General features: G+C 40.6%; 1 protein-coding gene across 3 annotated transcripts in view; it reads left to right on the top strand.

Moving 5' to 3' along the window:
* Positions 1-2977: 2977 nt before the first annotated feature.
* The window catches only part of MEMO1 (mediator of cell motility 1), a 30250-nt gene continuing 9871 nt past the window's right edge, over positions 2978-23356 (top strand). Inside the window, exons 1-6 of one of the 3 annotated variants that reach the window (XM_063390995.1) lie at positions 4090-4430; positions 16133-16214; positions 18309-18377; positions 20389-20501; positions 21810-21921; positions 22846-22988. In XM_063390995.1, coding sequence (XP_063247065.1) covers positions 4370-4430; positions 16133-16214; positions 18309-18377; positions 20389-20501; positions 21810-21921; positions 22846-22988 — 580 coding nt within the window. In that variant the 5' untranslated portion in view covers positions 4090-4369. Of the gene's footprint in view, positions 4431-16132; positions 16215-18308; positions 18378-20388; positions 20502-21809; positions 21927-22845; positions 22989-23356 lie in introns of those variants that run through there. The other 2 variants (XM_063390994.1, XM_063390996.1) reach the window with 2 other exon arrangements.

The following is a 23356-nucleotide window of genomic DNA, read 5'->3' as shown; positions in this document are numbered from 1 at the left end:
CCAAATCCTTTTTTTTAATTTATCAAGGACTTTCTCCAAAATCAGTACCTGTCTTTGAGCAATCCATTTTATTTTTGGAGGCACTGTCACCATTGTAAAAGCAGACTGATCAAAAGAACTTTTCTCTCCCCATCTGACTTTCTAGAAATAAAAGACCTGCTTTCAAACAAAGGAAAAATCTGAAAAATTCTGAAAAAGACAAGCAGTTGAAACCCGTAGGTTGGGAAGGAAACATGAGAAAAATTCCTATGCCTACCACACTTCATAGAGTGGAGGTTTTGATATATTCTTATCATTGTACAAATTACATAACAAATTATTCTTAGCCAAGCCTTAGCTTGTGTTCCCTATTGCCTTTCGTAGTCAGGATTCATTTTAAGAGTGACTACATAGCCTAGATCACAGAAATACAGAAATATAGAATGCCAGCTATTACAGAAAGAGGCATTTCACCATGATGAAAAGTCTATCAGCACCATTTCTGCAAATGTTCCCATTCAAATACAGTTTCAAGCAAGGACTTCAAATGTAAATGTACCATGAATAATTATGGGGCAGTTTACATCAGTGCTAGTGCAACACTGACTAGGAATGTATCATGTTCCTATTCCAAATGTGCTTTTAGCTCTCTTCTCCAAGTTTGCTTTGCAATTGTGTGTACAGACCTGTTTTCCAAGAGGAGCCTAAATTGGCAAAAGACTGCTGGGTGATCGAGAAGGATTTACAAGATGGATAATTACCCACTGATATTATCTCAGATGCTCTTTATGTTGCTCAGGAAGTGGAGATATTTCCCTTGTAAGGATTGTGAAGCTGGGGGTGAGGTGGGGGTGTCTGCTTTTAACAGTAGAAGGAAGGACTGGTAGGAACAGCAGGTTCCTCAGATGCAGAACAACAGTTTGTAAATAGAAAAACCTAAAGTAACATTGAACAGCTTCCTGAGAAGGGAGGGGAGAGGAAGTGGACATTGTGAAAAACATTATGGGAAAAAACCACGTGCAAGAGGACAATGAGAGCAAAAACCAAGAAAGCAACAGACTGTGAAAGCTGGGCCAGCTGAAAATGTCCCATCCCAGCTGGTCACAGGGTGCTGCTGAAGGAAAACCCTGCGTGCTAAGGACACTTGCCAGTGCCTTCATGCTTTTCTTCCAGGTAAGGAGCAAACTGCCAACACAAGTGTAGCAGAGGTCTGTGCTTTAAGGGTGTGCAGACTTGGGGGATTGTCCATGCATTGTGTCAGGTCTCTCCTGCATACCAGGGAAAAATGACTGGACTAACAGCTTGGAACTGTTCAGTGCTCCTGTTACTGTTCCCCATACAAACAGCGTTTGGAAGAATTGTAGATGACCAGGAGCATCTCCCAGCCTAACCCAGGCTTCACATCATTCCATGGAAAGCTCAGCCTGGTTTCTCAGTTTGTGGCTACAACATTTCCATGCTCTGTGTCTCGAGCACCAGGAAACCCAGCCCTGCCATTGGTGGGATCCTTCTCTGTGAGAAGGGACCCCCAAGGATCAAGTCCAACTCCTGGCCCTGCACAGGACACCCCAAGATTCACACCACGTGCCTGAGAGCGTTTTCCAAACATTTCTTGAAGAGTTGACTGCTTTTCTGTTTCTGCCTCTTCCATTTACACGTGGCACTGAGGGAGCACATCCCTGGCCCTTACACAAACAGTTCATGATCAGGACACGACAGTGACCAACAGGAACCCACAAATCACTAAACACTGCTCACTGGTATTATGACCACTTGTGATAGGGCACAAATTAATATCCTACTGTCACCCTTAGCAGTGGAAATGGCAGAAGTTCCTTCTGTAGTGTTGTGGCTGACAAGCTTTGTCAGGAGCAAGCAAAAACTGGAGGACGTTCTCCAGCTCCCATGGGCTCTGGATTGACAGTGCTAATTGACAACAGAGAAGGGCAGAGATTCACCTGGCTGTCACAGTGTTTGTGTGGAAACACTGTGGCACATACCACAATTTAAGGATCAGCAAAAAGAAAGCCTGTGCTTTCTGAGACATGCTAACACTGAGCTATAGTGTTCCTCTGCATCTACATGGATGCTGTGTTCATGTTACACCCAGTAAAAACTCCATCCCAGTCTGTGCCTAGTCTAGGAGAGATAAAACTACTCACAAGGAAAGAAAGGTTAATGAGGAAAGCAAAGGAGAAGGAGCTTGGAAAAGAAGCACAAGGAGAAAAGGAATCCAGTCTGTTATATAGCAACAAGAAGAACAAATATATTTAAGGAATTTTAAAAGGCAAGGTGAAGAGGAAAAAAAATTTTAAAGAAAGGTAGTATATCCAGAAGAAAATACTTATAAAAATGTTTTTAATTACTAAACCATCTGGATTACTAATCAGAAGTTCTCACATTTTAATTTAATTGAAAGGGAAATGCTTAGAGAAAATGAAAGCTGTTCCTCTAAGTGATAGAAAATAATACCAGATAATTAAAAATTATGTTTTGTAATAAAATGTTGCTCCTAGCAGCCTCTTCTAAGTGTTGGTGATGGACTGTGGGACAATGGTGTATCAATAACTTGAATATACCCTGGTGTGATATAATCACAACAGGTATTTTTCTCCATGCAGTAAAATTTATCCTCTGCTGCATTTAGTTAACTTTATTGAAGGATCACTTCAGGGACTCCTCTTAGCACTGAAGTTTATGTAAACGATTTGAGAGGTGTAAATGGGTATCACAACCACCAGTATAGTTTTATGTTAAAACAATCAGGTAGGGTAGTTCTTCCAGTCTAGGTAGCAATTATAGTCTGCGTTAACCTTTTTGAAGACACTGTTTGTAAAATACAATAGAATACTGTAAGGATATGTAGAGCAGTGAAGGCTTCATAAAACATTAGACATTTGCTGGGATAATCAGGCCCCATATCCTCATGGCTACCTATGAGGATTATTAGTTGGAGACCCCAGTCTGCAGTGGCAGGGCAGTGTCCTGGGTGCAGAGGGGGAGGCCAGCCATGCCTGCAGCGTGAGCCTTTTTGATCTCCAAGACATACTGCGAATAATGCCTTTGTCCCCCCACTTCCTTTGTTTTACAGTAAAAAATCAAAACCAAAGCAAAACCAAGCAAACAAAAACAAAACAACCCCCCAGTCCTCTCCATTTTGCACGTTTTTATAACAGCCTGGAGGACTTCTCGAAGAATTAGATGACAAAGGGGGAGGAGGAGAATGTATTTCCTGACCGGGCCCACATGTGCTCCACCTCACAAAGCCCCAGTCTGCCTTTAAGGCCTTAATGGCTGCAGCCCTCATCTCTCCTGTCGTGCTTTCCTCTCTGCTGGTTGCATCTCTCACGTCAGAGCTGAAATTGCTTTTTCCCTTCCCCCTTTTGTACCGGCCATACTCCCCTTTTCAGTTCTGCCTCGTTAGCTATTTTGAGCCACGCTTGATGTCTCCATGGCAGCAGTCCATTCACCCAGATAATAAAGAAATAAAAAATAAAGGGGTGGGGAAGTATTAAGCAGAGAAGAACCGGAGACTTCCACACAGCTGTACTCCCACGGCCCTCGCTCGGTGCCATGCTGCCACGGGCGTCACGGCACGGGCAGGGAGGCGCAGGGAAGGATCCCAGCTCGGCAACACGGAGCCCCAGCGCAGCAAAATCCATGTTCCCAAAGATGCCTTTGGGACACGGTGCTCCGTCCCTCGAGCCCCAGCACCCCAGCTGCTCCCACGGGCCGTGCCGGCGCGGGGACCAGCGGGGCAGGATAACGGGGCGCTCCCACGGGCCGCCCCGGGGGTCTCCGGGCCCCCCCGCCCCGCTCCCCTCGCCTGACCCGCGCCCGGAATCTGCCCCGCCACCACGGAGACACGGCTCGGCCAATCAGCGCGCACGCCACCCATCGCCACGGCAACGCGCCGGCCAATCCGCAGCGGGCTCTGCCGCCAGGCCCCGCCCCTTACCCCCGCCCCCGCGGGGCGGTGCCGTACTTGTCAAAGCGGTGGGCGGGGCCGAAGGAGGGCGAGCGGCCAATCACGGTGAGGCTTTTGCTTTGGTGCCCAATGGGGGCGCGGCGCCCGCGCGGCCCTTAGTCCACGGGAGCCGAGCGGGGCCAAACCCAGCTGCGGCCGCGGCCTCCTTCTCTCCGCGCCCCCCCACCCGCCGGCGCGGAGTTGGCGGCGGCGGCCTCGGGCTCTGTCTCCGCGTCCCCCCTCCGCGACCCCGCCCGGTCCCGCGCCCCCGGCCCGCGCCGCCCCGGCAGCGCCGCCTCCGCCCGCGGGGCCCGGGCCGTGCCGGGGGAGGAGGGGGAGCAGCGCCGCCGCCGCCGCCGCCGCCGCGGGCGGGCCCGTCCCCCAGCGCCCCCCCCGAACACCATAGGCGGCTCCGGCTCCAAGATGTCCAACCGGGTGCTCTGCCGGGAGGCCAGCCACGCCGGCAGCTGGTACACGGCCTCAGGTACCGCCGCCGGGAGCGGGGAGCGGGCGGCGGGGGCTGAATCAGCACTTTGGGGCCGCCGGGGCCGGTACCGGGCGCGGGGAGGGGCCGCCGGCTCCGCCCCCGCCGGCACATGGCGGGCGGGGGGGCCGGGGGCTGCCGGGCCCGGCCGCCGGCGGGCAGCGGGCACGGCGGGGAGGGGGTGCCGCGGAGCGCCCCGGACACACCTGCCGGCCGCCGCTGACCCTCTCCCCCGGCCCGGGTACCTGCAGCGGCGCCTCTCGGCGGAAGGCGGCGTTTGGTCCTCGCCGGGGATGGCTCGGGCCCCCGGCGGCGCCTCGTGTGCCTGCCCTGGCCGGCAGCCGCGCCTCGCCGCAGCTCCGGGTGTCACGGCGGCGCGGCTGGAGCCAGCCCGGGGCTGGGCTTCGCACCGAGGGCTGCTCTCCGTCAGAGCACACGGACGGGTGTCAGTGTCTTCAGCTGCTCTTGGGTTTTTTTTTGTTTTGTTTTGTTTTGTTTGTTAATTCCATGAGAAAATACCGCCTATCTGGGATTAGACGGCAGGGGGAAAGGTGTGAAAATAAGGAGGTTTATTTTATTTCTTGTCGACGTGTGAAAATAGGGAGATTTATTTCTCTTTTTGTAGTCCAAGAAAGCCTTCTATTTTTCCCTCCCGAGCACTTCCTTTAGTAGGAGTGAAAAGTTACTAAGCAATAGTGTAGAATGGCTCTGTCCATTTAAACATGTGGCACTTGCAGAAGAAGAATAGAAGAAAAACGTGGTGCATTGGATGGCGAGCTACTGCTCCCCTCGCCCACGCCAGAAAACAGGCTGAAACACATAATAATGGCTCGATAGCACATCTGTTTGGAGATAAGTTTTGTTCCGTTTTGGGACAGAACCGCTTTTGTGAAAAGGAAGCACATTTGTCTTTTCAGAGCTGTTAATAAGATTTGTAAGGGATGTTCTTTTACTGGCCTCGGGAGTAAAGATGATTACAAAACTGCAGGTGAACGAGCTTAGATGAACAAGAGGCTGTCATAGCGAGCAGTTCAGAGGGATAGGGATACAATTGAAAATAAACCAAACAATGAAGTGTTGTATTCAGGATCATAAATTAACATCTAAGAAGAATTAGATGTGAAAAATCATACACTTCTGTTGGCTAAAATAGATGTGGTTTCCCCTCTTCTCTGTAAATTGATGAATGAGGTATGAGGCAAAAAATGAAAGGGAGGAAAAGAAATACAGGGAGGAGGGTAACACAGGAAGAGGCGGATTGTGTGATAAGTAGCTAGGCTTCAAATGGTTCGGTAGGCATTTTCGAGACAACAATAGAGGATGGTTGTTTTCCTTCTGAGCTTAATATTCTAAACATAATTCTTGTATCCATTACAAAACTGGCCTCAAATCTTCGTGCAGCTTGCAAATACATTTCTTTCCAATGGTCTAGAAAGGTATGTAGTACTCCATTTACAGAAAATATACAAAATCATGTCAGAGGTATAGATTTAACCATGTGCAGAGACATCAAAACATCAGAGCTTTGTGGTAATCACCTTGGTCCTGCAATTTATATTTTCATTTATGAGTAAGGCTCATATGTGATGTGGAATGGCTACGTGACCTTACACACAAATTTTGTGGTTTGTTTGGTGTTGGACTTCATATCAAGTTATTACTGGCTGCTTGCAAATAAGAATTTTAATTTATTTTTAAAAACAATTTAAGAGGCGTGGATACTATGTTTGACTGTTTTATTTTTTATAAAAATTCAGTGCATAATTTAGTTAGACTACACTCTGGTAAGTGTGTGTGACTGGTTTGGCCAGTACTAGTTGTTTGTAGTAGGACATCCAAAAGCGTGTTAGTCCCATTGCTTTTGGGCAGTCCTCTGGCAACTGCTTATTGAGGAGACGTGGGATGGTTGCCCAGACATACTCTATGAAAAAAAAACCCAAACTGAATCATGTTGTAATAATGAATTATGACAGCTGTGCTTGTGACAAGTTAAATTGTTACACTGTGTATGGTGGGGGTAAGTGGTGGATGTTGCATAATCTGGAGATTTTTGGAAATATGTTTTTCCTTAAATGAGCAAGGAGTATTTTGTGTCTTGCTATGGAACTCCCTTCTGCTGTGTGCACTGTGTATGGGAGAGCAGGATTTGTGCCTGTTCAGCAAGACAAGCACTACCTATTATTTATTGCTTGAAAGCTAATTTTTGTGTGCCATGTAAGAAGGTCCATCCAAACTCAAGAGAAAACAAATGGGGACCAAGAGGCTATGTGTTCATCGGAGATTTAACTTAAAATATTCCTGTATTTCCAGCCAGCCTCACATGTCAGCTACAATGTCAAACTCGTAATATAAGCTCCTCAATTGTACTACTTGAAGAAAGTGGATTTTACCATGTGTTTTCAGCCTGCATAGCTTCAAGGCTGGAGCTGAGGCAGGGATTAGTTTGAATTGTGATAGTTCTTCAGTGTGTTCCCATGGTTCTCCAGGGATTATCTTTTCAAGTCCTCCTACCTCCTCCGTTCTTCGTGCTTCTGTCTCAGCCCAGAAGCGGTTTGCGGTGTTATATATAAACTGGTGAGCGTTTAAGCTCCTCATTTCCTCCAAACTGCTCTCTTTCTGCAGAGCTGAGTTTGATTACACAGGGTGAGTGGATGCCCTGGCTACTCTCATCCTGCACTGTAGTTAAGATGACCCACCTGAAAGGGTAATGAGAAATGGGATTTTTGACAGATATGTTCAAAAGCTTTACATCTGAAAGCATTTTTGAAGGGGCTGAGTAAGGATAAGGTTTTAAAGTGGTATTTTATCCTGAGATGCCTGGGCTAAAACATCAACACAGCATCCAGGATGATACATGGCATCCTGGACTGGGGAGAGGGTTTGCTGCAAAAGTGAAGCACCCATTGCCATTAAAAAAAATAAATCTCTAAAATCTGACTATAGAAGTCAGCTTTGGGAAAGAAGGGCTGAAGCCAACTGAGGGGAAAAAAGACAAAGGATGGATCCAGAGTGCACCCCAGCTTTTGGGGTCAGAGGATATTCTTAAATTGGGTTAGCTGTCTCCTCTGCACTGCAGGAGTGGAAGCAATATCAGATGTGAAGCCACAGCCAAGAGGGAGCTACTACCACTCTTCATGGATGGTCAATGCAGTGTGTGGAAGAGGGTTTGGAAGAAATGCCACTTGGCTTTCAAGGCTGCTCATTTCCATGGGACAGCAATTGCATCAGCCGAAAATACACCATTGCTCCCTGATTTTCTCCAGCCATGCACTGCTTTGGTTCTGCCTTGGAAAATGTAAACATGCACTCCATTCTAGTATGAGTAGGCCTCCTACTTGTATGATGCTAATGAATGCTGTAGAGCAGGTGGGACTGGCTGGGCAGTTATGCACATCCAGGCATGTTCACATGTTAGAATGTTTCATCTAAGTAAACAACTTTGTATTAGAGGGAAAGTTAGGTCCCAGGGAGAAAGCTCACTGCTTGCTACTCAGTAAAGCAAAGAAAGGGGCAAGAAGTGGAAGATGAATTTTACCATGATGTTAGTGTTTGACTTCCCATGTGTTCTTCATTGTTGTAACAATAACAAAAAAATTCTGAAAATTAAGTTCTTTAAGAAGTTTCAGCAGATGAGTTCAGTATAAAAATTTTAACCAAAATAGTTGTCATCTCTTTTCCTCCTGATGTGGGGAAGTTAATGTTCATTCCATGTCAGTCAGTGGCATTATCATAATGGACTTCAGTGTAACCTCTGGGCCATTTGATTGGCAGCAAACAGAACAGTGGAGTCTGGCCAGTTGTTCCTCCTACTTAGCAGCACCATTGAGTATGGGAAGCTTTACAGCCGAACTTCCAAACTGAAACTGTGCTATGCCCATTGCTGATAGCAGGCACTGGTCTAAATAACCTTGTTCTTTTCTTGAAGAGCTTGATCTGCATGTCTGCTTTTAAAAAAAGTCAATGGTATATAACTAGCAGCTTGGTGTATGCTGGCCACTGAAAACATTTGCAAAATTTAGATAAAAGCATACAATGTAAATAAAAATATCACACAGCACTTCTGTCACGTATATTATTAAAAAAAAAGAAAATATCACTGTTGTGTGGTGAAAAATAGTACACTCACATTTATTTTTGGAAGAAAGTCCCAGTCCTACTGTGTTAATTCAACCACCTAGTATCCGGACCTCTTGAGAAATTGACTTTTAACCAGCAGGTGGAAGAGAAAGATTAAGGACAACTTGAAAAAAAGGCACAATTTTCAGTGTCTTTGAATGCAGGCAGACACATTCCTAGATACAAAAGGAGCAGATGAAAATGCAATGGAAATGACATGCTATCCTGAGCGTGGACTGTATGCAGGATAGGGATGTTTATTCTTTGATGTGGGTAGATTCAGTAACTGCTGGGTAGTTACTGCTGTGGGAAATGAGTCCATATGCTCCTGAAATGTAAATAAACATTAGCTATGTGCATCTTTTTTTCCTCTGTAGCATGTCATGACAACTGGGATGTCACATTATGATGCTGAACGTGGCTTATTGGCTCACAGCTGGTTTCCCTTGTCTGGCCCTTGGAAGAGCTAACTGAATACTGTATTGCTCCTTATTAACGTGTGTGATAAAAGTTCTTGTTTCAACTTTTCCCCAGTCAGTGGTATGGTGATACAGGTAAAACACATGAAGGTTTTTTGTAGGCTCTTCCAGGTAACAGGAGTAAAAATCAAATTGAGAGTGTATGTGAATAACAATATGATGGGATGTGAAAGTTGCCCTGCAAAACAAGTTTGTTGTATTTGGCTTATTTCTCTGCTTTCTCTGACTAAACCATAGTGGCCAGAGGTGTGCTGTTTGCCTGTGCCAACTTGTTTGAACTAGGAGAACCTTAATTTCCATAAGCTTATTAATGCAAGTGTGAATTGGCAAGTAATTACTGTGTTGACTTGAAACACCATTGTGCTCTTTGTCTTCAAAGCTCTTTTTTTATGATGAGCCAAGCAAATGGCCAGTAAATATTTGAAGAGACTTTCTACTTAATGGTGCCACTTGTATTTAGAATTTTCTGCTGCCCTAGCTTGTCAGCAAAAGGACCCCAAAGGACGTAGGCACTGACATCTTGTTGCTACCATTTGTAAAGATTAAGCTTCTAACTTGTTTGGATGAGAAATGCCAGAACTCTCGAATAACTGGCTGTCGCACAGCCAGCAATGTTTCGACCTTGTCTTTTGGGCAGAAGACTGCCTGATGGTAGGATCAGTAGGAAAGTATAGTGCTTTGAAGAACTTCAGCAGATCAGAAAAAAAATGGAAAGGCAATTGTGGGCTATGAATTATCAGTTTAGAAGCTGCATATTCCTTTAAAGTTGGCCACTATTTTTGTGCATTTGCAGCCTCTTCTATTCTTTTGTAATCCCCTCTAAGATTGGCATTAATATTTTTTTACCGCCTTTGTATCAAATACTGTTTTTTCTGATGTCAAAAGCTGGAACTCCTCATCAGCATTAGAGGAAGTGTGTACATCAGTTACAGCTGCTTTTGCTTTGCCATGATGTTGCTGAGTATGTGTAATCCATTCCCCAGGCCTGCTGCCCACAGTTTCCGAGGACAGATGCTGCTGCTGGCTTCACTGACTGCGTGGCTGTATCCTGCTTTAACTTAGGGTGGAATCTCTTCTCTATAGTCTGTTGGATTTGGGTCTCTGCAGCAGCTGAAGTGGTCAGTAGGGAATATCATGCGTGACTGTGTGGTTTAAGACCACGAATGCAGATGAGAGGCTGAGAAAGATGTTCTCTATGTCATAAAAGAGTCTATAAAAGTGGTTTACTGTGGCATGCCAAGAACCCTGGCATACTCCCCAAGACTGGAATAACTCATCACAGCTCGCTCATAAATGTAATGTAGAAGTAATGAATCATCATGTTGTTTGTAGATGGTCATGGACAAATCGATCGAGGAAAACATGGAAAAAGCATGTGAAAGTCACTGAAATGAGATGTGGTTCAGTGGTGGACTTGACAGTGTTAGGCTTATGGTTGGACTCTATGATCTTTTAAAGGTCTTTTCCAGCTTGAATAGTTCTATGCTCTCTTTTAATGAACGGAGCTTTCTGCAGTAGCAGGATAATTAATGTACTGATCATGAAATCTTAATGTTGTGACATTAGCTGAAGCATTACAAATACAGCTGTTAACTTAAGTTCTTACCTTGCAATCTGTGAATAACTAATCACAGTGTCTTATGAATTCATCAAGTATTTGCTTTGCAATGTTAAATACCAAATGTAATATCTCTCTCCCTTTGGTCGTTTATCTTTTTTTTAGGCTCTTTATGGGGAAACTGGATGTGTCATTACTGACTCTTTTATGAATTAAACATGGAACACAGCATTAATATGCAGACTGTATTATTTAGCATTGTGTACTGAGAAAGTGTACTGGAATAATTTGAAATACAATTTCTAGGCTATTATTTCTAGCTGAATCACTTAAATACTGTCAAAATCAACATACTTGAAGAAAAGAAGGTAGATTCAACTTTCACTTTGCAGTTGGAATTGAAAAAGAGTTTTATATTTGCTGGAGTTCTGGTATTAAAATAGGCCTGAAAGTATCACTTAGTGAATATTTACACAAATTTCACTTACATTTAGTGTGTACTAGAACCAAAATCATTCTCAGAAGTATGGAACAGAACATCATTTGTTTGGATCTCTAAATGACCTACTGAGTACTAAGGTTTTTTTATGAAGCTAGGTAGATGGATGTTGGTTGATATTCTTAGTGAATGGTGTTATAGTTTGATTTTTTTTTTTTTTTAATTCCTGGCAACTTTCAGTAAAGGAAAATCAAGAACTAATAGAATACTGCAGAACTGGGACATGCAAGTAAGAACTGCCACCAAAGCAGAATTTGATATCTGTTTCAATGTTTCTGCTGTGGCTTCAGTTTTATTTTCCCCCATTCAAGCACTACTTGCAGTTTTAGTTCCATCTTATAATGTGTATAAATAGGAATTAATGTGGCATTGGTGTAATCTGTTTCCATCTTAATTTTCCCCCCAGTTCTTGTTTGCTTAGGTAAATTTCTGCATTGCCTAGAGTCTGATTGCACCATTTTATCAATATTGGTGGAGAATATATGCTAGCAGTGGAGAATGTGCCCATTTAACATGAGTTGTTGGAAATTACCTTCTGTTCCTGACAAATCCTACTCTTTGCATAGATATAACTTGTTCTTTATTCAAAGATTTGGCTTTTGTTACATTGAGAAACAGGTTTGGTGTTTTTTTTTCAAGTGTGGTCTGTGTTTTTTGAAGAATCCTTACACTTTCTGCAATTTTAACTGTTAGTCCTCCGTCACATTTCAGATTTGAGTTTGCCTGACAATTTAATCCTTTCAGATTCACCTTCAGAATTGTGAAGAAAGGAGTTTCCATAGTTCCATAAACTAATTGTATGCCAGTCCCAGGGTTTCACTATTACTTTGATTTTTCTGACGCTCCACAGGAGTAAAGACTTATTCACTTATTACCACACATATAATATTTATTAGAGGCATTTTTGAGATGTAGACTTTTTTCATCAATGGGAAATGGTAGTCAAAACGTTGAAGACTCAGAGAAGGATGGTGACTCCTATAGGTAGGAGACATTCTTGGACAAGTCAAAGCTGTCAAGGCTGGGGACTGCAGTGTTACTGTCATTGTGCTCCAGCATTACTTGCCTTGCTGTAAGTGCTGTACACATGCTGCCAGGGTGGACCTGAGCAGTTTTCCCTGGTGCTTCTGTAAATTTTGATAGAGGTTTATGCTCTTCCAGTGAAAAAAGCATTCACTGAGACTGAGGATTCAGAGCAAACACTGAGTCTTCCCTACCAATCTGAAGAGGTGTGCTTTGTTTGTGTAATGGTGGCTGCAGGAAAAGGAGCAAAATGCCATTTGTTGTGTTGACACTTGGCATATAAGCACTTCAGGCTCACCAGCAAGGTGAGATTGGCTGTGGAATGAATGTGCTGCTTTGGCTTAAACTACAAAGCCTGGGACCATGACAGCTGTAAATTGGGGTGATGAACTTAGCTGAGTCACTACCAGATGTCTTTCTGTTATTATTCCCTGGGTGACAATGGCATACAAATAATGTGGAAGGATTCTTTCTTACTCTAGAGCTTCGTGATGGGATGATGTCGATTGTTAAAATTAGTTGTCCTTTTAGTCAAGATAATTGAATAAATGCTGCCTGTAGCTGTTTCCATAAATTTGCCTAATGGAGACTGGGACTGTGCTTGCAATTATTTTAAACCTTGGCATAACTTCTAGTGGTTTTCAAATCAGGATGTGAAATATCCACAAATAATGTCAGAAATCTTTAGTTACACACCTGTGTTTATACCTGACTGCATAGGATTGAAATGCAGACCCTAATGTTACATACTTCAGTGAAGCTCATATTTTGCTGCTTAACCTTCTTTTGATCAATGGAAGGTCTGATCTTACAGTATTAATGCTAAAGTATATTGATTGTTGCATCCAGAAATTGCATCCCTAAGGTTTTTTCCCCTTCTGTCTGGGTTAGCCTTAAAACCCCTGTTGCTCTCATCCTGCCAGCTTTCTCAAGATGAGCTTTCCACCTGAGGCTCAAGGAGCTGGGACCTATTTTACTTCCTACCAACAGCAAGAGGATACATGGGTGGCAGTGCTGCTCAGCTAAGGAGATGCATATTTACTGGATTGTGTTGATGATTGTTTTTCCAGTAAAGCTTCATTTAAATATGAACAAAACTTACTCCTTTATGAAGAAGTTACTCATCTACTGTAATACAATTCCATATGGCAGAGCATAGCTACTGTGATAGTGTGGGTTTATTTATATTGTGTATAACCAATTTAAATATTTTGACTTTAGCCTTAAGCATCCTCATGTTTGAGAAATTGGGAAAAAACTTGTCTGAACAGTTAAAAAAAAAGTTGGGGGTAATTTGGTAACAAGGAAATTACAGTTCTAGAGTATCCTCCTTAAAAGTATTAGTAAGAATAGGAAACTGCAGGTAGGCTATACTTTTGTCAATTTTTATGGGTGCTGGTTGTTGTTTTTCTTTTCTTTGGCTAAAAGGTCATGGATATGTTGCATTCTCCATTCTCTCTCTGTTAGTCCTATGGAGAGTGAAATTTGATAGCATATTTTATTAAAATAGTGCAGATAAGTATAAGTTGAAATGCAAATTTACATTAGTTCGAAATTAATTATTTAAACAGGTACCATATGCTTGGCATTAAAGGGAAAAAAATCTGAAAGCAGATGTGTTACTTGGTCCTTAAGTAAACACTGACAGAAGTTTCATCCCTTGGGTCATACAGATCTGTTATTTTACTGCCTCCAGGAACAAAATGGTGCTTTGTTAGAGTGTGTGTCTGTAATAGCAGACTAAGCAAACCTGGGCATCTTACTCTGCTACTGCACTGTAAGATCAGAAGTTTTGGTCAGATTCAGCTAATGATGAAATTTTAGGATAGCACCAGATGTTCTGACTTTTGTCTTTTAACTGTTCAGCAGGTTACCTGATTTATCTCAACCGAGGGCAAATCACCTTAACCACATCCTTAGTGAAAAATCCTTGCTAAAGAAGGGATGGAGAAGGGCTAAGCACAGTGCCTTCAGGGGAAGAGTTCCCCTTGGCTTAACAAATTCTGTCCCTTTTGCAGTTCTGCTGCCTATGGATCCTCTTCTTTGAGGAGAACAGGGGCAAAGTAATGTTTAAGGCTGGGTAGTAAGTGGTGGGGAAAAAAAATGTCCTCTTAAAGAGCTTCGTTCAGAAAGTATTTTATCTTTCTACGTGTTTTTGGAGAACTAGGAAGTAAACAATTTTTTAGGTGATTTGTTTCTTCACTCAAAGAATAACTCAAATAATAAATAAAGTGGTAATACTGTAAAAGAATATTGTTTTGTTAGTCTCCTATTTTCTTAGAAGGAGGGTGGAAATATAAACCTATTTATTTTTACTTAGCTTCCCCAATAGCCTGCATTTTCTAAGATGTCATTATGCTTATCTCTGTTGCGCATCTGCTGCTTGCAATTTCCCCAAGCAGCAGAACAGAATCCGTAAGTGTTGGAATTTTTGTAACAGTTTCATCATTTCACAAAGTCACTGTATTACATGAGTTACAGCTAGTCTGTGTCACTCTTTCAGCTTGTTAGAGTTGTAGACAGTAATTAAAGTGTAATAGAAGGCTTAGGAAAATGGTGCTGCACTTGTGCACGTCCTTCATATATGAAGGTAGGGCTCTTCACAACTACAGAAATTGTTCTTTTTTAAGAAACACATGGATTTAATTTTTGTATAAAAACTAGTGGCTTCAACACCTCTACCCTTCACCCGTGCATTTTCTAGAGAAAGCTTGTTGACTATCCCTGGTCAGGGACTGATTGGATTCTGCAAAAGCTGACATCTTTTCTCTCACTCTCTGTGGTTCTTGTCAGCCTTTTGGAGAGCTGTCAGCCCTTGTCAGGGCGGTTTGGAACCTATCTGTGAAATGGCTTCAGGTACTTAATTTGGTTTTGACTTACCCTGGTAGTTGGTAGTTCAACGCCTGCATGGGGGAGATACAAAGATCTACAACGTGCATGGAAGAAGAAAAGCAGCTTGCAGCACCATACTTTACAGATAAACTCTGCTGGCTAGAGTTCTGTCAAAGGCATAGTGTCAGCTGAAAAACGTGCACCTCTTTTCTTTGTTAATGGTATATTACTTGTAACAATAACAGCTGAATGAGTTTTACTTGAAAGCTTGTTAAGTGTTCTTTAATATGAAGGAGTGTTCTACTGTATTTACCAGACTTGCTTTCTGAAGGTTGGCTTAACATCAGAAAGTTTTCTAGTGATGGGAAATAATAAAAATATTTGTTTTAATAATCAAAATGATTGTTTAGTATTGGCTTTTTTAATGTTGTATTTCCAGAAGGCTTTTTTATCATCTGTCAGGTAATTGAATTATTTGCTACTTGCTGAGTTACAGAACTTAGTTTAAAAAATTTAAATTCTGGATTGGCCAATCATTAAAGTTAATGTCGATGAAGTAATCATGTACTTGGAGTATATGTTGATTGATCAGAAGTTGTTAAGGTGTTAGGATAAGCATAACGTCTTCTGACTTTTAGCTTTTTCCTGTGCATTTACAGATTTTCCAGGTTACAGTGTTTTGTATTGTGCTCTTGTACTTGCTTATAAAGGATTTATTACCGTAGTCATTGGCTATTGTGCAACTGTCCAGCCTTTGTATTGTTGTCATCTCATATTGGGCTCTCTTGATAAAGAGATCATAAAGATCATAACTTTTACTTCTGAATTCTGCAAATGTGGTTTTGAGAGGTTAGCAGCCATTCTTTCAAATGGTGCAGTAGTGTGTTCATTAGTCCCCACAGAGCAAGAAACAATAAGTGTGTGTTTGGATGTGCAGTAAATGAACTTCCCAGACCAGGATGTTGAAACTTTCCTACTGTAGCATTCAACATGACAGGGTTGGGCTTTCTTTTTGTTGTTGCATTGGGTATTTTGGGGGCGTGGTTTTTTTCCTGTTGGTCTCTTTTCAGATTTAAGCCTAGCTTTTAATGTTTAAGATGAATTTTAAATCTGCTGGACTTTCAAGCTTTATTTGTAAACTTTTGAGATGCACTAGGTTCTTTTATGGCTTCAGTATTTCCATGTCTCTTCACAGGACCCCAGCTGAATGCACAGCTAGAAGGTTGGCTTTCTCAAGTACAGTCCACAAAAAGACCTGCAAGAGCCATTATTGCACCGTAAGTCTGAAACAGAAATTCAGTATATCTAATGCTTGATTGGTTAAATGCTCCTTTTCCCTGAGTGATTGTGCAAACTGGTAAAAGCTAGTAGTTAGCTGAAAGAAGTGTTGTGTGGTTTCTATACAAGTATTTTGGATCTAGCATAGAGTGGCAGAAATCTGTGCACATTTGAGTGCATGATTAGCTTGCTTTTGCTGACAGGCTGCCTATATAATATTTATTTGTGATACAGTAAAATGGGTAAGAGTTACATTAATGAGAAAAACAACAAAACCTCTCCAATAACAACAACAAGAAAAAAAACCCCAAGACAAAATAAGCAAAACTCCTCCATCCCTCACACCCCCTAAATAAAATTTCACAAAGCTTGAAAAGGTAATTAAACCAAAAAGTAATTAAACACTATTCAGTTATCTAAAATGGTTTACTTTTGTTTGAGCTTTTTTAGTTTGGTTTTCTTTGAGCTATTTGTCCACAGCTGAATTAGGGATCATCTGAACTATTTAGGTAGAATTCAATTTCCTGAAGATAGTTGAGACATGTAATGATGAAAGTATGTTGGTCATTCCAAGTAATTATGAGTTGGAAGGAAACACTAGAAAAAGCACCTTAAATAATGATGTTTTTCCTGTGCTAACATAGCATTGTCATAATGTTTGAAGTATTGCATAGTGGTATTAGGTGTGCAGAAGAAATTGTCCCACATTTGCCTTAGTCCTTCTTGCAGGAATTTCAGGAAAGAGACCTTTCAGCTGTAGATTATGTAGTCTGGTTCTTTTTCCAGGACTGCTGGGGGTCTTTGTGTGATCTCACCACGATTTTTCATTAACTGTGGTCTTTTTTTGCCACCTGTGAAGTAGAATGTGTCTAATATTTTTGTGGAAGATGGAAGAAGCCTATAGCAGAGAGAACATTCCAGCAGGCTCTTTTGACATTGTCTAATAACATACCTTGTCCATTTGTGAGGCCTCGGTCTCCTGTTTCTCCTCTTGGCATGTGTGTTCATTCCTTTCTGAGCTCTATAGAATGAGTGAGGTAAGTGATGTAAAATCCCTAGGTCATTTTGAAGGTAACCTGCTCCAGGTATCAGTCTGGGGATGAATATAGATGGAGCTGAGCATAGTTACAGATAAATACATATAAAATCCTTCAGTGCTACCAATGGGAACTTGTGTCTTCAGACATCCTGTGTACCTCAGGCCTTGCAGAATGCATCATTCTCAGTGTCATTGTGTAAAGCTGTGGTGTGGGCACACTGCTGAGTGACCAGGAACCATTTTCTGCCACTTGACCTGGGACTCTAGGAACAAGTGTTCTCTGAAATGATTGCTTTTAGCAGTGTAAAGTGAATATTCACCTGTTTTAATGGTCTTGAAGAGAATGGGTCTTCAGATTTGATGTCGGTATTTGAAACAACTAGTCAAAATAATTATAAATTGTTTTGGACCACACACAGGAACAGAGGTCAAGAAAGGACAGGCCTCATAGGAAATGGTGAAACATGTAGTCATTCCCTGCATTAAAAACTACCATGCTGCCTTCCACTCCTTTCCATGTGCTCGTTCATTCTGTTGCTAAGTTATTCTTCAGTGACAAAGCATTTTCATTCTCTACTGTGACGTGTAGTTCTCTGTTTGCCAAGACCCCTCTACTGTCATTATATTCAGTTACTGGAGTGTGGTTAGAACAGCTTCCTCCAGTAGTTTGCCAGTTTGGCACTCCCTTGTTCCCTGGCTGCACTGCTAGTGTTATCAGGAGCTTCTGATAACAGGCAGTTGTGCAGTCGGTGTACATCCTTTACAGATAAGGGAAGGGCCTTTGATCTGGGGCTTTCCTGACTCTTCAGTGGTCACTGATAGTTTTTTAACTGGTCAGTAAATGGTCACTGCCAGTTCTTCAACAATTACGCGTCTTGTGTGATCAATACTGCAGCAGTGCTTTCCTGCTCTTTCAGGAGTTTCGGATCACTCTTAGGATTTCTAGTTCACTGGGGACAAAAACTAAATCCTGAGACATTAACACTGAGTATCAACGTATTTAAGATGTTAAGCAATACTGAAATCTTCATGTTGTATATGCTTTGGTTTGCAGCCATGCAGGATATACCTACTGTGGATCTTGTGCAGCCCATGCTTACAAACAAGTGGATCCCAATATCACGTGAGTATTACAGCTTTCTGTACAAAGCCTGAGACCCTGAGGTTGCAATTCTCTGAGAAGTGGAATGTTCTTGTTACATTCTTACATCTTGAAGTACTCACATTTTAATTTTGTATTCTTTTTAGCCTTCTATGCCTTACTTCTGTTTTAATAGCATCAATGTTCAAATTGGATGTTACAAAAGGGGGGAAAAAAGGAATATTGTTAAAATAATTGGTAACTAACTTTTTACAAGGTAGGGATTAAAGATTTTTGCAGTTTGTTACTGATGTCCACCTGTTTTGATTAAAGCCCAAGCTGGTTTTGGTAGGGGTTTTTTTGTTTTTGTTTTTTTTGTTTTTTTGGGTGTGTTTTTTTTGGGTTTTTTTTGTTGTTGTTTTTGTTTTTTTTTTTTTTTTTTTTTTGGTTTTTTTTGTGGTTTTTTGTGTGTGTGGGTTTTTTTTGTTTGTTTTTTTTTTTTCAGGTTTTGTTTTGTTATTGTTGGTAGGTTTTTTGTTTTATTAAGTCTATTAAAATACTTCACCACGATTCTGTGTTTTTTTAGTGCAGGATTATGGGCTGAATACTGACAGGATTCTCTGCTGTGAAGGAAGTGACCACTGTGTTTATGTAATATGTGAAGGCAGTGAAAATTAATTGTTCCAATAATTCTAAATGGACTTTTGTTTCTAACAAGTTTAAAAAAAAGAAAAATTAAAAAAAAAAAACGCAACATGCTGTTGTAGTCTGTGCCTGCCTCTGAAAATATGAATCCAGTTAGTTTTGCATAAAGGAATATAATTCTTGTTATGTTCTGCTGACTGCAACTTTGGGGTTTTTTTAATGACAAAAATTTAAAATGTCTGCAGTATTTACTCAAAGTATGTCTTTTGCAATGCTAAGTAAAAACTGGCTTACCATTTGTTCATAAGATAACATGCTGTAATATTCTTCAGACAATGGTTTTAGTTCTTTCTAAACTATTGCAAATAATGTGAAAATAGCTCATGGTATGACAGATACTTAGTTTCTCTAAAATTTGTGGAACAAGCTGCATTCCCTAGGTTCCCTGATAAAGAGTTGGTTGAACTTGCTGGATCATTTGCTGTTTTGTTGCATGGAATGTTTAGATTTCATCTTTGGGCTACACTATTGCATATTTGGATATGTTTTTATTAGCTTTGCAGGAAGCTTGTGTTTTAGTATACCTTGTTATAGCACTCCCTGTGTAAGGGATTAAAAGAAAAAAACGCTCAGAACTTGACATGTTTCCCACCCCTTTAATTCAGTGCCAAAACCAAGATGATATAATCCTGAATCTGAAAAGCTGAATTACCTATTTCTTTGTTTTGTTTTTACTTGTAAGTCCTGTGGCAGGAGACTCTTAACATCTAATCAAGAACCAGGAAATGAGGACTTGATGAAATAATGATGACATGTAAGAGGTTGCAGTATCAGCTAATGCTATGAATGTCTCGGTCTCTGTTGTTGATGCAACAGCAAAAAATCCATAGCATATAACAATATAAACCCAGCATTTGAGAAGGACTTAAAATTTAATTCAGTGAAACCTAAGTAAGGCTAATCAAGTAAATAAGTGAAAAACTCTGAATAGATTATGAACCCATAATTGTTATTTGATCCTGTATTTACTGAAGGTGGTGAGTAGCTGAATGTTGTGTTGATTCAAGGAGAGAATTCAAAAATCTGTTCTAAGCAGCTGTAACGCATCATTCAGCCTCCAAATGAGTGAAGTCAGACAAATTTCTAGCTGATGAGTGCCCTCTGATAAAAAAACCTGCTTAAGAGATTTGAGGCTAGAGCATTATTGAATTGATCTCATGATAATTCCTGAGATACCAAGCAGGGTTGGGCCGTGGATTGATCTGGGGTCTTACTGACAATAGAGTAAAACTGTTGTAGCCATGAGAACGTATCACTTTGTATGCTTTTGTTAAACTTGCTACTGTAAGCTGAGTTGCTGTACAAGTGCAGTTGTCTAAATTGTGACCTTCTGTGTTGATTGTTGTAGCCGAAAAATTTTCATTCTTGGGCCTTCCCATCACGTGCCCCTCTCCCGATGTGCACTTTCCAGTGTGGACATTTACAGAACACCTCTGTATGATCTTCGAATTGACCAAAAGAGTAAGTGCATTCTACAGCTTGCACTTCACCAAGGCTTGGGTATTGGCTGTGGTACTGCAGTGCTGAGGACTCCCTTCTTGTTGGGCACTTACTTGCTGTGAGTGGCACACAAGTGCAAATCTGGTTTTAGTGCAACAAAAACTAACTTGAATGATCCTGGTTGTTTCAGACATGGTCACATTATAACCATAGTGTCTCTCTTCCTTCTAAGAATTCTAAATTTTTTGCTTATCTTTTCAATTTTGAGTGTGTACTTCAGGGTTTTAAATCTAAAAAAGTGTTACATCAAATCTCACTAAACATCTTCATTCTCCTGCAAAGTGTTCTGGCTGAAAAGAAAGGTTCTTTAGTTGGTTTGAGTTCGATTTCTGATAGAGGAATAACAGAGAAACAAAAAAAATTGCTTTTATTTGGATTGCATGTAACTTTCTAACTTGCAAACTTACAAACTGTTAGTCCATGAAATGCCAGTCTTTTGAGCTAAGTGTAGTGAGGATAAATTTGATGTTTTGGCCTGTATGTATTCTGAGCTATACTTAAGTGATACAATATCTTTTTCAGAAGGGCTAATTAGCGCAGATGTGTTGTTTCATTGTAACTGTGATTAAGCAAGCTAATTCAGGCTTTCTACATAGTGCCTGCAGAAATTTCCTTAGGTAAGAAATGTTTTGCTTTCTGTAGAAGTCCTTTATGGAGTCAAGAAGGAGGCACAGCCCTACATCAAATTCTTCACCCAGTGGAGAATTTTCAATATGTGGAGATGGCTCTGTATACTCTCAAATACCTTTGAGAGTGGAAAAGATAACTTAACTTAAAATGTGGATTACATAATCAGTGGCTGTCTTTAGTTTTCATGATTCAGTCAATAATAAATTCAAATAAATAGTAACAAATTGAGCAATTGCTCATGTGATGAATTTTTATATTTTTAACATATAATGGGCAGTTTATGAAAATAAAAATTCATTGACTGGGCAAATGCATGTATGTTTTTAAATGTGTTTTATTTCTGTAATTAAATTTCGTATCATAACTGAAAATCTTTTTCAATATAGTAATAAGGTCACTGATTTAACACATTTTGTAAACTGAATCAATTATGTTTATATTTCAGTGACTTGAACATAATTTTAGTTCTGAATTTATTTAGAAATAAGTGGTTTATGATTATAGCTCTTGGAGGCAAGTAATTTTTTATCATGGGTATGTTCTGATAAAGGTACACAGTAGCTTGCTTTTTGCCCTTGAAGTAATTTTCAAAAATAAGCAAAAAAAAGGTAGTAAAACCTGATCTTTAATTCATTTCAGTTTATGGAGAATTGTGGAAGACTGGAATGTTTGAGCGCATGTCCCTACAGACAGACGAAGATGAACACAGTATTGAAATGCATTTGCCTTACACTGCTAAAGCCATGGAAAGGTACTAGGGCTAATTTCTTCTACATGAACAAACATTATGTGCATTAAATGTTTGAGCTGCTGTGAAGTGCAGTAGGAAATAATAACACATTTTATGGCATGGAAGCCTTATGGTGGACATAATGCTCATACTCCCCCATCCCTCAGTAAAAATTTTGGTAAGGAGAGGGTCAGAGACTAGGATAAGTTGCTGTTATTGGAACTGGGAGCAGAGCAAACACCTAAATGATGAAGTTATAACAGCTCTTATAAACAGGTTGACTTAGGAGAGTTAATATTAGTTATGCTTTCCTGAATTTTTTTCAGTAGCTGATTTTTCCCCCACTTTCCAAGGCATCTCTGAAAGAAGTTCAAATAATTTTCTGTGGGATTTTAAGTTTGTTTGGAGCCTTAACACTAATTTTGAAATCGGGGGTGTGTTTATAGCTGCTGTTTCACATGTTTACTTTAAATAAAAATTGTCAATTTGTGTTGGGGTTTCTTCCCTAACATGTATCCCATCTCTTTTTTGGTTTTTTTTTAATATCTGTTGTGTTTTGAATTTTCCCTGGAGTATCAGTGAATTCCTGGGTACTGTGTTGAGCATTTTCATGTATGTTTCATATACTTCAGAGAATTGCCCAACATGCAGCATCTCTATGGGAAAATTCAATTCTTACTTCACTGCTGATTTCACTGTGTCTTTTCTTTTTGTTTGCCTGGTATTTTTACTTTGTAACAGAGAGAAATATTGGTTTTGGGGGTGTGTGTTTTCTAAAATTGAAGTATTTTGAGGTTCTAAAGCAATATCCTAGTATGGTCTTACCAAATTACTATCCTCAAATCAATAGCAACCTTTTAAAGCATTCTGCACTTTCAGTTAGCAAGCCCTGAAAAATCTTGAGATGTAATCTTGAATTACAACCTTTTTTCTTTTGCTTATAAGCCATAAGGATGAGTTTACTATTATTCCTGTGTTGGTCGGAGCACTGAGTGAGTCAAAAGAGCAGGAATTTGGAAAACTCTTCAGTAAATACCTAGCTGATCCTAGTAATCTCTTTGTGGTTTCTTCTGACTTTTGCCATTGGGGTAAGTCTCTTATCTCATCATAAAGACTATATTGACTATTTTGTAGCTATTTTCAAATAATGTATTTTATTAAACATTTTAATTTCTGGTAAATTTATTTTTGCAACTTAAATGCCGTCATGAAATTTAAAAAGTCTTTAAAGTCTGGAATAATAGCTAGAAATAGTAATGTGATAATGTGTTTTCAATGTAGTGGAGGAAATAAATGGTGAAGGTGTGTGGATTTATATACATCTCGTTACTGTTGCAATGAAAAAATTGTCTGAAGTTGCTTGCTGTTTTTACTCTTCTTTTAAGTACCTCAAAACAACTTTCAAAACTAATTAGCTAAAAATTCACTGGGCATGGCCACATTCCTCTGACAGAAA

The sequence above is a fragment of the Prinia subflava genome, chromosome 2 (assembly GCF_021018805.1).
Source record: "Prinia subflava isolate CZ2003 ecotype Zambia chromosome 2, Cam_Psub_1.2, whole genome shotgun sequence".
Classification (NCBI taxonomy): Eukaryota; Metazoa; Chordata; class Aves; order Passeriformes; family Cisticolidae; genus Prinia; species Prinia subflava.
Note: the sequence above shows the minus strand (reverse complement) of the source record. Positions and strands in the feature narration are given on the sequence as shown.